The sequence below is a fragment of the Camelus dromedarius genome, chromosome 14 (assembly GCF_036321535.1).
Source record: "Camelus dromedarius isolate mCamDro1 chromosome 14, mCamDro1.pat, whole genome shotgun sequence".
NCBI lineage: Eukaryota > Metazoa > Chordata > Mammalia > Artiodactyla > Camelidae > Camelus > Camelus dromedarius.
Genome location: NC_087449.1, coordinates 7138800 through 7153340, shown reverse-complemented (window position 1 = coordinate 7153340; position 14541 = coordinate 7138800). Strand labels below are relative to the sequence as shown.

Sequence of the window (14541 nt, the reverse complement as noted above, 5' to 3'; positions counted from 1 at the left end):
AAAAATTAAAAAAAAAGCGTACTTCAGGAATCCCAGGATGAGAGCTAAAAGCACTCTGAACAAATTTGGTAATTCAATAGTATGATAAAAGGGTTATAGTGAAGAAAGTATTTTTCTTCTGTTCAAACAAACAAAAAAAGCAATTACTTATTCCAGGAAAGCTAAAAGTCTGCAAAAGCCATGACCCGATTATGAAACAAACACCACACAGCATGATTTGGAGAAGCTGATGGCTGTAAGATAGAACAATCCATTTGACCTTTGTCCTGTATGTTGCTTCAAATAGTATATAAGGATGTAGATTAAGGATGTAAGACTGGAGATAGAATCACCTGGTTTGCCCATGAATACTTTTGCACAATTGAGCACAACTGCCAGTTATTGATTTGCAGTTTTTAGAGTCAATATGTAAAGGAAAACTGCAAGTCCAGTTTAGTTCTCCCAAATAATACACATCTACTAATGAATGATAATATAAATAATACAACTTACAGAAGTTGGAGGTAAAGAGTAGTAGTAAGCTGGAAAGAAGTATAGGGCTGGTCATTTCCACAATGGTATTGGGTCAAGAGATACTGTTCAAAACCGATGGATCAAGGAATAAAGATTACTGATTAAAGTTATAGAGAAAATCAAAAAAAGAACAAAAAAAAATGGAGAGGAGGAATGGAATGAGATAATTGCTATCACTCATAATGGACAATCAACACTGTCTAAATGACGATCCAAGAACAACAGTAGCAGTGAACCCGGAGTTGGGGGGGGGGGGGGTTAGCTGCCTGAAGATTAAACAGTGGCTGTTACCTCTGAGAAGTGGGCTTGGGGTGGATGGCAGGGAGGAGCACTGTTACTTATTTTCTATCTACCTGAATTGTTGAGAATCTTTTTCAGGAACACGCACTAAAGTTAAAACTTTTTAAAAAAAAAATTTAGTGGGGGGTAGGTAATTATGTTTATTTATTTTATTTACTTATTTCTTAGTGGAGGTACTGGGGATTGAACCCAAGACCTTGTGCATGCTAAGCAGGCACTCTACCACTGAGCTATATACCCTCCCCACAAATTGTTTTTAATTCTAAAAACCATTAGGACTTGAGGGCTTAGAAGGGAATGACAGTTGACTAACAGTGTAGGAAGATTCTAGAAGATTATAAAAAGCAGGCATTAAAAACTCAGAAAAGACTTGAGGTAAAAGGCCATTTAAAATAAAGGCATAAACCTACTGAGCACTACTAAATACAGCAGAGTCAATAAAAGAGATTTATTATGACAGTGATTTAAACAACAAATTTAGCATTTTCTATTTAAGATGGCAGTGATTAACTTTAAAACTATTCCCATCCAAAATAATGTAACAAAATAAGTGTGGTCCTTAAAGTCCTGCAGGTTCTGTAAAACTGAATTTTAGTTGAAAAAAAATGTTATTACATATATTTATGGATAATATATTATGGTCCAATACTTTAACATGTTCTTTAAAAAAAAAAGACTTTAAAATAAGTGATCCTTGAAATCATTATAATATTAATAGGATGACACCAAGGTTATAATACTTTAATAAAACTTTTACATTTCTGGAACAACTTACTCAACTCATATAATATGCGCGATACAGCAAACAGAAAGAAGACTGACACAGTCTTCTTACAAAACATTTAAGGTACGTTACTTTTGACTGCTTACTCATATATATATATCTACCACATATTCTTTTGGTATTCTTCTGAATTGTTACACAAAGCTTTAAAAAATGAAAGTTTCATATAAAAATAGTTATTTATCTGGTTTTTTAACAAGTAAAATTGCAAATTAAATAACAAGGTGTTCCATTTACCAATGTATATTGCATAGAAATAGTTAAATACCTTAATATTTAGAAAAACATCAAGAAATCAGTTTTTTTAATGGCTGCTACATCTTAAGTTGGTAATTCAAATTTTATTTATAATTTTTAAATTACACATTCTGTAGGTATAAAAGTTTAAAAAAATATATTCCAATTTAATTTAAAAAGTCCTCTAAATTTACATTTTCAGACACTGTTGTGATTGCTATGACTATCTTGTAGATATACTTAGCCAAAATAAGTTAATTTTTAAAAATCAATAACGTGGTATGCTGGCAAGATTTCTTTTGAAACAAATGAAAGTAATTATAAAATCAATGTTGTATATGTACTATTACAAATAAATATGTTCTAAGAATAATTACCTTGTTTTAAAAAGCAGGACATAAAAATGCATAGAACAGGTGAAGATTTTTTAAATTAAAGTCAACAGTGCAGAAGTCTCGGCACTTAATACCTTAAAAAATTACATTTCAATTTAAAAGACGACTTCTCACTGGAGATACTGTGACTTTCTGTGACTCAAAAAAGGGAAGCCTATTTTTTCTATTCAGATGCTTCTAGTGTTTTCGCTCAAGTGTTTCTATGCAACTCCTCCTTTAACTTAAATGTTCTTCCCCTGAAAAAGACTTTTTTAAACTAATGATTTTGGCCTCATGACATATATTTTAAAGATACATGTGATTCTGCAGCCAGTCCCTCCCCGCATCTAATTCCTATACATATATGCACTTATAAATATATACATATTTGGGGGATTATAAAAATATTGAATTTTATAAGCTTAAATAATTACTGAATGTTAATAAGAATACATTAATATTTGTATAATTTTACTTTTATTTATAAAAAGGTTTTCTTATAGCAGCATTTGCATTGCAAATGAAAAGTGATCGAATGATGTTGCAGTGTGCATGAACTCGGACCGCAAATCAGACTGAGCAGCTGCAACACTCCTCCAGACAGAACATCTGCTTCAGCTCCAGAAAAGCAGTTCCTGTAAAGCACAAAAATCCTGAGGGGCTAGTAACTTCTCTGAACTTTAGAAGTGCATTTTAAAGTTATGTCCATAGAACTGGCAAGATTTAACAAAATATCCACAAGAAGTCCAAGTTATCTTCACCCCAAGGAGAATTTTCTAATGAAATCAGTAAAAATTATGTTAATGAATGGTGTTTTTAATTGAATCACATGAACTTGTTAGAAAGTAACTGGAGGTTTCAGGAAAAAAAAACTTAAGACATCACTGTGAGAGAGACAAGAAAGTAAGAAAGATTGATTTAAAACTTAAGACATCATGAAAAAATAAACGCTCTCAACCTCAAACACTCATATTAAGCTTGTTTTTGTTGAGCTCACGCTCCAGATTTCCAATCAAAGTGTCAATACTTTCTTGTAGATCTTTGAGATTGACTTTTTGGTCCACAGTAGACTCAATTGTCTGCATCGTCAAGTATGTCTGAAATGTGCACTCTTTGGACATGGGAGTTGGCTGTTCAATCATGATACCTGGTTCACACATTTTGCTACAGTTTTCTCCATTTTCTCTGTCTTCTGAAGGGACATCATCATAATCCACATCATTTAAGTTTTCTTTTGCATTTAAAAAGTAGTCTTCTCCGCAGCTGCTCCAGTCTCCTGCGTAACGGTTACTAAGTGGGCTGTCTAACCTGGTCTGCCTTGGCCTGAGTACTCCTGATGAACCAGCACCACTCAAATGTAACAGGTAAGGTCGTTCTTTCTTCCGCCTCAAATAATTTAGAGAAGACTTCTGCTCTGATTCTTTGACAGTTAAACGTTGCACTAGAAACAAACAATAAATCTGCTTTTGTGACAGTAATCCAACTTAGTCCAATTTAAAGATGCAAAGCTAAAGATAAGCCATTTAATAATCAACTACAAACATGCATAAAAACAAAAACATGCACAGTACCAAAACAAAGCATTCCATCATTATTTTTTCTATCACCAGACACAATCAGGATTAGGGACAGAAGCTAGCAGACTGTTCAGTGGTGCTAATTCATGCTCTCTAGCACCCCCAAATAAATCAAATTTCCAATGTGGATTAACTTCCTGTGCAAGTTAATATCCAGCTGAAATTCAAACAGTAGCTAAGCTGGTAGCTTCTTCTAAATTAAAAGCTACAGCAAAAAGCAGGCAAGGCATGATGGTGTACAAACAAAACAAAAGAAGAAGTTCCTTCATCTGCAAACATCTAAATGAAGCCAAGGCATCTAACGTGCTCACTCTAAAAGTTCTGACCTTTGTGGTTTTTTGCAATTCCATTAGCAGCAGTGTCATAATTTACTTTACTGAGCAGCCCAAATTTCACTTGTATAAAAATGCACGAATACTAGACTTGACCACTTGTTACCTGAGTTTGATTATACAGCATTAGCTACTAACAGTCTTCATTTATTGCCTGAAAATAGTACAGATATTTTATTTCCCCATTCTGGTTAGGAATCCAACAATCTCAAATAACATTCCTCGTATTAAGACTAATTTCTTCAAAGAATATGCATTGCACTGGCCAAACAGATTACCATGGGGACACACATTACTTCATAACAAACCAAGGCTTTACCGCTTACTCTTCTGTGTGTATAAAACAAAACACGCTTCGAAGGCTCTTCTGCATCTAAAATGGACTTAATTTAAATGTTCGGGCACAGCCATTAATAACTGCCCATCACACCTTTCTTTTTCTGATTATTTATTCTCCATTAGTAAGTGCCTCTCCATTCATACTGCCCTTCACTAAGACAGAGAGAACGTATAATCAGTGATAACACACCAATTGTACACTCTCCAATATATAATAAATACTTGTTTCCTACTGTACAGGATAAGATAATTGAAGAATAATACAAACATGTATATGGTCCTAGTTTTCCAGACTTGGAGTGATACTTATAATTTTCAGAGCTCACATAAGTTTTTTACTTAGATACTTGATAACTGTGTATAGGTATGTTTTTAATATTTCTATTTATCTGTATTTTTATGATGGTTATTATATATCATGATGAATAGCTAAAAACTCTTGATCTACAATTTTCTAGAAGATAAAGGTCTGATATTTACTTTAACTTGATCTTTAATAACGGTATTAATATAGAATGTCCTATGCCATTGACTGATGTAACTGCAGAATGGATATCTGAATTTTTCCACTGTTTAATTATTCATATTCCTTTTTCTCCTGTAGCTGCTTATCTCCACTAAGTCTCCTTGCTTTTCCCCCTTTATTTTCTGTGCGACTTCTGTTCCTCTTAAGAGCTTAAGGGTCATGCCTGTTGTTTTTGCCAACGCGTTACAGCACTCTGCTAACACTGAGATCATCTGGTTTGTGATCCAACCAAAGTTAACATTTTTGACTCTATGCCAAGCGTGGTTCATTTTGTCTGTATTTTCTGACATTCACCTGCAAAACCCATATTCATTTTGTTTCCAATTGCTTAAAGTTGTTTAATCAAATCCCCATTCAAACATTATTTTTGTATATTTTCTTGGAAAATATTTAAGATATCAGTGATAGTATTTTATATCTCTTAGATTAAAAATTCAATTTCTAAAAAATCAACTTCACCAGCTTTTTAAACTACTGATGGTAAAATGGTTCCCTATTAAATATGCAGATTAAATGGTTAATTTTAACCCCAAAAGAAAAGTTCTGGCTTTCCCAGCACTCATGACCACCCATCTTCAACAGAATAAAATGAAAAATGCAGTCTGTAAAGTTGCTGGAAAACTTTCAAAATGTAATGATAAATATTAATAAACTTTGTTATCTTATTTTCTATCAATAGATTTATATTTTTAATCACCATTTTATTAGCCTTTTGTCTATAGTATAATTACCTTATTTAACAGAAGAAATTGAGTGCCTTGTAAGTGCCAAGTACTCTGTTAGGACATGAAGATTTAAGGGTAAACAAAATATAGTCCCTGACCTCATGAAGCTTAGTGTATGAGAAAAATGAAAGAAAAAGAATTAGGGAAATTGATAGCTTTTCCAAAAAGACACAAAAAACAAAAACAAAACAAAACAAAACAAAACAAAAAAACTCTGCTCCAAATCTATTCATCATAGAAAACATGACACAGCAAATAGCTGGTCTAAGAGTCACACACCCTCTAAAGCCACTTCCCCACCTGTAAAGTGAAAGAGTATCCTATCAGTAATTTTCAATATTCTTTGAAAAACAGCAAATCTATTTTTAAATAGAAACAACTTTGTAAAAAATTAAAAACCCAGTACATAAAAAAGAGGAAAAGAAAACTGTTTTGGTCAAAAGGGAAGTATATTTCCATTTTGCTCTTTTATCTATCTGTTGCCAATCTGGCCCCAAAGCTGCTTCGAAAGATCTTAGGGCTTTGGCAGAAGACAGTCTGAACAGTCATTGGCAGGATGACTTTTACCTTCCAGGGCCAATATGGCAGGGTTCTAACTGATCACTTCGAAGGCAAGATTTCTCAAGTAGAAAGCTCAAAGCAAATTATATTCTTGCCCAAAGTTAAGAAAAACACAAAAAATAACACAGAACAAAAAGTTAAGAAAGTAAAAAGGAAGGTGGGCAAGGAAAGAATGGAACTGACTCTTTTTTATCTTTGGAGTAGGGGAAATTCCAAGAAGAAGAGTTAAGTAGGATTCGCACAGCAAGGAGGGCCAAAGCCTTCTGGTGAATGCACAGCGATGGGCATTCACCAGGTCAGTACCCTATGGCCCACCCTCTACATCGCCATCAATTTTCTCAGGCTCAGTCACTTGATTTCTGCCTCTTCTTGAATCTAAAAGCAAGTGACTTAGAGAGCAAAACTAACTGCTGTTTCCTCTCATCTTTCTGCTCTGTTCTGTCCTTTGTCTGAGGTACTATAACTAAAGAAAAATAACAGGTTATAGAAATGGGGCAGTTATTTTTAAATCCAACCAAACAAATCTTTGGAATAAGGGGCTACACACGAAGAGATAGTTGCTTAAGGTTGTCACTGAAATTACTGTGCAGTGAATCTCAGATCTGAACCTGCCTTTTTTCTATAACATACGACATAAGTTTTTACTTCTAAACCCAAAACTAAAATGGCTATTACAAAATAATGAAATAACATTAAGCTCTAATACAGAATTTTTAAAATCTATTTTTATTTATAGTGGCTAACATCTACAAATCTCAAACTCCTAAATTTATCCCTTCCCACCCACTTTCCCTGGTAACCAAGACTGTTTACAATGTCTTCGAGTCTATTTTTGTTTTGTAGATGAGTTCATAGTGCCCTTTTTTTTCTCTTATGATAAAGAATTCAGGTACTGACAGTAAACTTAGTATCTCCAGATAATCAAATCTCCCTTTGTGATTAGAATGATAAGATGGCTCCTCTTCCAATTCCTCATTTTTATTAAAATTAAAGCAGCTTTAGAAAATGCTAGGAAACACATTTAAAACTTGAACCTGAGAGATCCCTTATGTTGGGCACCAAATGCAGAAATCAGACCAATTAGCCAGAGAATCTTCATTCAGGACTTTTAAATAATAAATAATACTAACTCAGTTAAAATCTAAATTAGAAATGATTTTTTAAGTCTATATTTAAAAAAAAAAGCAAAAATGTTAACTTTCCAAATTTAAAAGTTAAAAAATTTTATTAGCTTAATTTTTAACTCACTTTTAAAAATTAATTAGATTCTTTTTAAAGACTAAGTCAAGCAACCCTTCGTACTCCGGTCTATCCTTCTCATACTCATCAATAAAAGAGTCACAAAGCGCATTTACTGAGGGAGGGCTAGCTTTATGCTAAACACTCTGCTGTTGCCTTAGGTATTTTATCTCAGTCTTCAGGACAGCCCTGAGGTAGGCACTATTTATAGAGAAGTAAACTGAGGCTTAGGAAAACAAAGGTATTGCCTGAGTCCACACTGCTGGACGTGCCACAATCCGGATCTGAATCCAAGCCTGACCCCAGCACTTCTAGCACTGTGCGCTCCACTAAGCGTAAGTACCTTCACACTTGGTGCTATGCAGGGTGGGGGAAGGGAGCAGGGGTTACTACGGGATAAGAAAATTTTGGAACTTAAATACAAGATCCTTTATAAAACATCTAATTAAATACATATTCCTTTTAGCTTGGAAATTATACAAGAGATGTATCAGAAAAATAACTGTCAGCCTTTTGTTACTGACTGGAATAAGGGATGGGTAAGAAAGATGGAAAGCTCAAAGATCATTGTCAGTTCAAGCCTGGATAATTTGAAGAATGACCATGAATACAGTAAAGATGTCAAGAAGAAGAACCTGATTTAAGGAGAAAAATAAACCCTGCTTAAATCAGTTGAAATAAAAATAAGAAGAGTGAAGAAGTTATTATTTACTGAGTACCTATTATGTGCCAAGAGCTGTGCTGAGCACCTTACACAAGTAATTTTTTATTTAATCTTCCTATAAATTCTATAATCATATTATTAAAGCCACATGACAAAATATGATACTGGGGCTCTAAGATGTTAAGGAGCTTGCCAAAGGTCAAACTCATAATAAGTGACACATTGAGGATTCAAATCCAGAGCTGACCAAATCCAAAATGTGTGTACATTGATCTCTATGTCTACAACAGTATCGGCAAAAGCAGAAAATTTAAGTGGAGAAATTGGAAGGGCAGGTATCAACTTGTAACTATTTCAGAAAGTAAAATCTAGAAAAGACTTTCTTCAATCATACACAGGCATATTTAATGATTAGTTAATTCAAACACCCTATCATTGAAAGAGAAAAATATTTCCATAGAATCATTTACCTGGCCAGAGTTGCAGTAAGTAATGAAGAACTTCAATGTGTTTTTTAAAATCCAAAGCACTCGCGAGTTCTTCCGAATCAGTGAAGACTCTGTTGTTATGGGTGGCCGTCTCTTGCCTCTGACTCAACAGTACTGGTCCAAAGCACACAGCCAAGTTCTGGCAAGTCATCTTATTCACGTCGTGATAAGAAGCCACCAATTTCAAATGATCCAACAACATCATTAGGGTTGCCTAGATTGAATCACATTAAATTTTGCTTAATACAGTCATACAGGGACAAATTCAAGGACACACTTCATAGCAAGAAATATGAATCGGTATCCTGTCACTTTTAAAAAGTTGTTTCAAAGATTTTCTTGTAAGTTGGATGTTTGAAACTTGAAACATTTTCTTACGGAATTACACAGGATCTTTAGGTTTCAGTGTCATAATCTGATTCATTAAATGGTTAAAATATACATTCTATTAAATGCTCATGAATGCATTCCAAATTTCAGCTGGAGTCCCTAGGAAAATATACCATCAACTTTCCCTCTCTTCCCTTCTCTAAAAAGACAACAGCAAAGGCTGTGAGGGAAAAGGGGTTAGGATAAGGGTGCTCATTTTTAAGTTCAGATAAATCCTCTAGTCATGAGTAGGGACCATCACCCTAAAATCTAGGAAGCTAACCATGGCCAGGTTCTATTATGATCCAGAGTAGGAAGAAGGCCAATGCACTTCTTAACTAATACATATTTTAAGTAGACAAGCCATGGGAAAGGGAAAAATAGTACCATGAGAAATGAGAAATATTTTTATTGAAAAAATATTTTTTTAAATCCTTGAAGAAACCAGTAAGGGGAGTTTGCTCAAGAAGTAGAATGGTTGTTTAGGTTTAAGCAATTACAGAAAGGAACTATGATTTTTGATATACTGGCATATGATCAATCATTTAACAAAATAAAATAAGTGTAATTTCTTCTTCATAACTGTATCGAAGAAATGAATGAATATAACCTGTGTTTTTTTTTAATTATTAAAAAAAGAAAAAAACCAAAATGACATATTATTTCTGGAACCAAAAATGACAGCTGGATTTGGTGATTAGAAGGTAATTAGTAACTTCAGCAAGAAAAAGCCCAGAGCAATGGGGTAGGAAGCCAGATAGTAACATGTTGAGTAGTAAAGGGGTGGTGAAGAAGTGATAACCCCCAGAATAAACACTCGTTCAGTGTCTGGCTGTGAAAGGAAGAAATGAAGGGGAAAATGGAAGTTAGGGTAGACTATAATTGATCTCTCAAAACCAAAACCAGTCACACATTGTGCTAACACAGTTAACACACAAACACACACACACACACACACACACAGTCTGGTTAAATGTATTAGGTTCAATCTCAATAGCAGACCAAGAAATGCAGCCTAAAATAAGAAATCCTTTTGTTTTTTGGTCTACTAAAGAAGATCAGCCAAAATACGTAATCATTGCATCCCTTTTGAAAAGTAATATGAAAACATGTATGAAGAGACTTGACATGCTCGTATCATTGAAATCAGTGATTCCACTCTGAGATTCTGTTCTAAATAAGTAACTCCAACTGAAAAGAAATCTGTGTACAAACATATACAAATAGGTTCAAAACCTAAATCTGTACAAAAAAGAGTAGTGATAAATTGTCAAATCCACCCAATGGAATATTATGCAGCCTTTTCAGAAAGAATATTAACAGCATGAGTTTTCAGGCCAGAAAGACCTAAATTCATGTGACAGACAACAACACTCAAAAAAATTATACAATCTTGGGCAAGTGACTTAAATTCCCTGACACTCAAAGCTTCACTTGTAAGTAGAATGACACTTACAACTGTACCTTGTACTGGTGAGGGAGTATTTCTGCCTCTTCACCCCACCCTTCTGCTTCTGCCCACCTCTCTGTAGCTGTTCCCCTCCACCACCTAAAGGAGTAGTAATTGCTAATCTGACTGCACAGAGCACGGGCCATTGAGATGACTACAGTAAACTAGTTAGTCAAGTTATTGGGCTTAAAATATTTCTGCCCACTCACTCTTGGACTTTCTGCCCTCAGATGATAAAAAATAAAGGCAAAATTGGCCTCACTTGGACAAGCCTGGCCACATTTCTTTCCCTTACTTTCCCTTTTATTCTAAGAAACAACAGCAAAAGTGAGGCTAAGGCTGGTTCTGCAGCCCCAGTCATCCTGTTTCTCCTGCAGGCATACCTGAGGGCACTGGTCCCAGGATTCAGATTGTGGGGAGGGGGCAAATGGGAAGGGGCAAGCAGGAGGGAAACGGAGGTGGTCAGGGTTGCTTAAGTCTTGAGGCTAAGCCATGTACACCAAAACAATTACCATATTTTTTAAATATTAAAAGGAAATCAACCACAGTTAATTATTATTGCCTTTAGATATTGATAATTATAATTTCCATTCTTGTTTCCTATATCTTCTCGATTTTCCTATAATTAACATACATTGTTGGAAGAATAAGATAACAATACTCTTTAAAAACTTATAGGGAGTATTCATGGCTGGGCTAAATTCATATACAGAAAAGATAAAAATGCTTTCTAGATTTATTCTGTTTAAGAAGCAGTTTCCTGATTTACGGTGTTCAAGTAGCCCTTAGTACAGGCAGACCTAAAACTCATGAGCGCTGCAAATGTCAAATACCTAAAAAAGTATCTGCAGCTCTAGAGTAAGTATGTAACTCATTAGCGAGCTTGCAGGAAGGCTGTGTACCACCTATGTGTACCTTCTCCACGTCAGGCAGACAGTCCAGCAGGTCAGCCGTGTACTTAGAGTCACTTGGGTCATTCTCACAACCATTTGATGACATCTTCAAAGGATTTTTGGTCATTGCATCTAATACGGCCTCATAAAGCTGCTTTGTTATCAGAGGAGAAGGAAGTTCTCTTAAATAATCCTTAAGAACACCTTTTGAAAACAAACAAACCAAAGACAGATGGCGATCAGTCTTTAGAGTAAAATAAAACACTGTGGTGAACTTTTTTCCAAGTATTATTACAGTGAACTTTTAATATTCTGAAAACAATCAAAGCAACAATATAAAAAGAAAGTATTATAACAAAACACTAGCATTTGTATCCTTATAAAATCCCTCATTAATTGTCTTTTTGTTTTGAAAGCATGCTAAAAACTCACAGGCGTAATTTCTAAGTATCATACATGTTAGGTCTGTTGCTCATAAAGTAATTCTTGATCCATATACCATATTGACTCTGCCACCCCCCAAAAAAGCTCCTCTAAATACAGGTAAAAACAAAGAAAATAAGGCATATTAAAATTAATTGCAAATAATTCCAGTTATATGAATTTTAAATTTCTAGACTTTTCATAAGCCTTTGCAAATAAGCGAGCTGTATAAATATACATCCTCTTTAATGCAGAAGATGTGGCTTAAACATAAATACTGGATAGTTGGATAATCTCTAATGCTATATTATGGGGAAAAAAATCATTCCTAAAACCAAACAAATGAAACCAAAAGCCAAGAACAGAAAACATGAGACTTGTCACATAATGGGAACAAGGGAAGTCGATTCTAAACACATCACGAGTGGTTATGAACTAAGAGGCAATATACCTATAGTAAAGGGAACAGGAAAGGGTAATTAATGGTGGTTACATATAAACAAGGTAGGTAAGATACTAGCTAAAGGCTAGAATGTGATCACAAGGGAAAACAGGAGATACTTCTGGCAGCAAAAATCTAAATATAGACAATATTGATTTAGAAAATGCTCTCAGCTTAGCTGAGAACTTAGTTTGAAAGTTTAATTTGAATTTAAACATGATCATAAACAAAGTTTTCCATCTGATACATTTAGAAAATTTTGATAGAACCATGGTTCATCAGTTTCTTATGCATCCTTCAGTGTTTGCTTATGCAAATATAAGTAATATATTACTATTTGTTCCTCTTTATTACATAAAAAGTAGCATACATGTCCTGTTCCGTTTCTTGCTTTTTCATTTAACATCATATCCTTGCAATATTTTCAATGCATGGAGAGCTTTCTCAAACATTTTACAGCCACATCACAGTGTTCCAATGTATTGATGTCCCACACTTTTATCCAGTCAGTTGCTACAGCCATTTGGATTGTTTCTAATCTGCTGTTATTTCAAAACATACTACAATGAATAATCTTGCACATCATCACTTTGTATGTATGCAAGGTATGTTGGTAGGACAAATTCCCATAATAGGACCACTGAGTTAAAAATCCATCTGTCATTTTGAAGGAAAAGGAGGTATAAGGATGTTTCCTAGATCTGGGGTTTCAGCAACTAACTAGCTCTATTACTTGAAACAGGGAAAAAAGGAGGAAAACCATGTTTCAGGGGATAGAAAGGAGTTTCGTTTCGAACATATTCAGCTTAAGGTATCTATGGGATATTCAAGGCAACTGGATATAAAAATCTGAGGCTCAGGAAAGAGGTGGCTGATCTGAGAATGGTCAACTTAAAGACAGTAACTGGAACTTGGGGATGACTGAGATTGTAGGGAGGCACACCGAGTGACGTGAGAAGGCCGAGTGATAAGAGAAGGCCCTCAAGAGCATCAACCAAGAGGATCTTCCAAAGGTGGCCAAGGAAGAAGGGCTAAAAAGTCTGAGTGGTACGAAGAGGTGGGAGTGCACAGAGGGGAGGGGGCCAGAGGACTGGCAAATACACTGCCAAGGAAGTCAAGGAAAGACTGCTTCAAGAAAGAGGTTAAGGTATCAGCTGATACCCAACAATAGCTAGGTTACATAGGAACAGTGTTCTGGGTTGGTCATCCGTACGTCAGAATCATTCTGGATGATGGCAGGACTTCAGCTGGAAATATAACCACAGGAGAGATATCAAAGTCTTCACTGAACAAATGGGAATGCCCAAGAGTTCTGCAGATGATATTAAATAGGAAAGGCAGAAGTGGTGCAAGAATGTGCCACAAGCCTCCAGAGACCCTTTTTCCTTAAGAGAGCACAAGTTTCTACTCAACAGTAAAAAGGTAATAATCTGGAAACAGAACAGTTGAACCAAGAGAATACTGACCAAACTCCTCCTTTGATATCTACAAACAGACACAACATACATAAAGTGCTTGGCCTATAACAATGACCAATACGTGTTAGACGTACAGTGATGTTAATGATAAGGCATTTTGTACACAGTACGTGTGCAGTAATAATTTACTCCCATGCCCTAACTTACATCACATGATCTTTATAACTACTATCATTAGTTGCCTACAGTGAATAGCAACATTCAGTGTTAAGAGGACAATTAGAATAAGTAAAAATGCAATTTTCTGCAGCTGCCAAATACACTATTAAGCCCTTAGGGCATAATTTTTTTTTAAAGGTTTCATACTTGTTCCCTGACAAAGCCAGACTTGTTAGTTCTAACAAAACTCAATGTGCCCTGTTAGTTTGAGACTTGCCCTATAATGCAATTATGTTAAATAAAAACCTAAAAGATCTCCAGAAAAGATAACTTTGTAACTTAGTGAAATATATATTTCAAATATCATTATCCTTTATATAATTAATATACTAAACAACCATTAATATAAATGGACTTTTAAATGAATCCCAGTTCAAGATTACTTACTTCACTATAATTTGAGAGCAAATAAGGGACAATTGTTATAACAAATATTAAGCATTTAAAGTATGCTCAATGTACATTATGTTCAGTGAAGTAAAAGTTATAGTTGCTTTTCTACAAGCAGACAAACTTCACAGGTAAAATAATCAAAAGATTTTATAAAATGATACAGAGAGGAGGTATTTATACTACATTCTGACATGGACCATATAACTACTCATCAACCTAGAAATTATCTATATGGCCTTTTCCCCGAAACTTAGTGATAGGAGCATCTTAAGCCA

The 14541-nt window shown here is 34.8% G+C and overlaps 1 protein-coding gene across 3 annotated transcripts in view; it reads right to left on the bottom strand.

The window, feature by feature from the left end:
- Positions 1-1237: 1237 nt before the first annotated feature.
- SYDE2 (synapse defective Rho GTPase homolog 2) overlaps positions 1238-14541 on the bottom strand; it is a 37933-nt gene continuing 24629 nt past the window's right edge. Inside the window, exons 5-8 of one of the 3 annotated variants that reach the window (XM_031465507.2) lie at positions 11394-11575; positions 8642-8873; positions 4224-4271; positions 3584-3649 (exon numbers count right to left, since the gene is read on the bottom strand). In XM_031465507.2, coding sequence (XP_031321367.2) covers positions 4261-4271; positions 8642-8873; positions 11394-11575 — 425 coding nt within the window. In that variant the 3' untranslated portion in view covers positions 3584-3649; positions 4224-4260. Of the gene's footprint in view, positions 3650-3671; positions 4272-8641; positions 8874-11393; positions 11576-14541 lie in introns of those variants that run through there. The other 2 variants (XM_010987175.3, XM_064493383.1) reach the window with 2 other exon arrangements.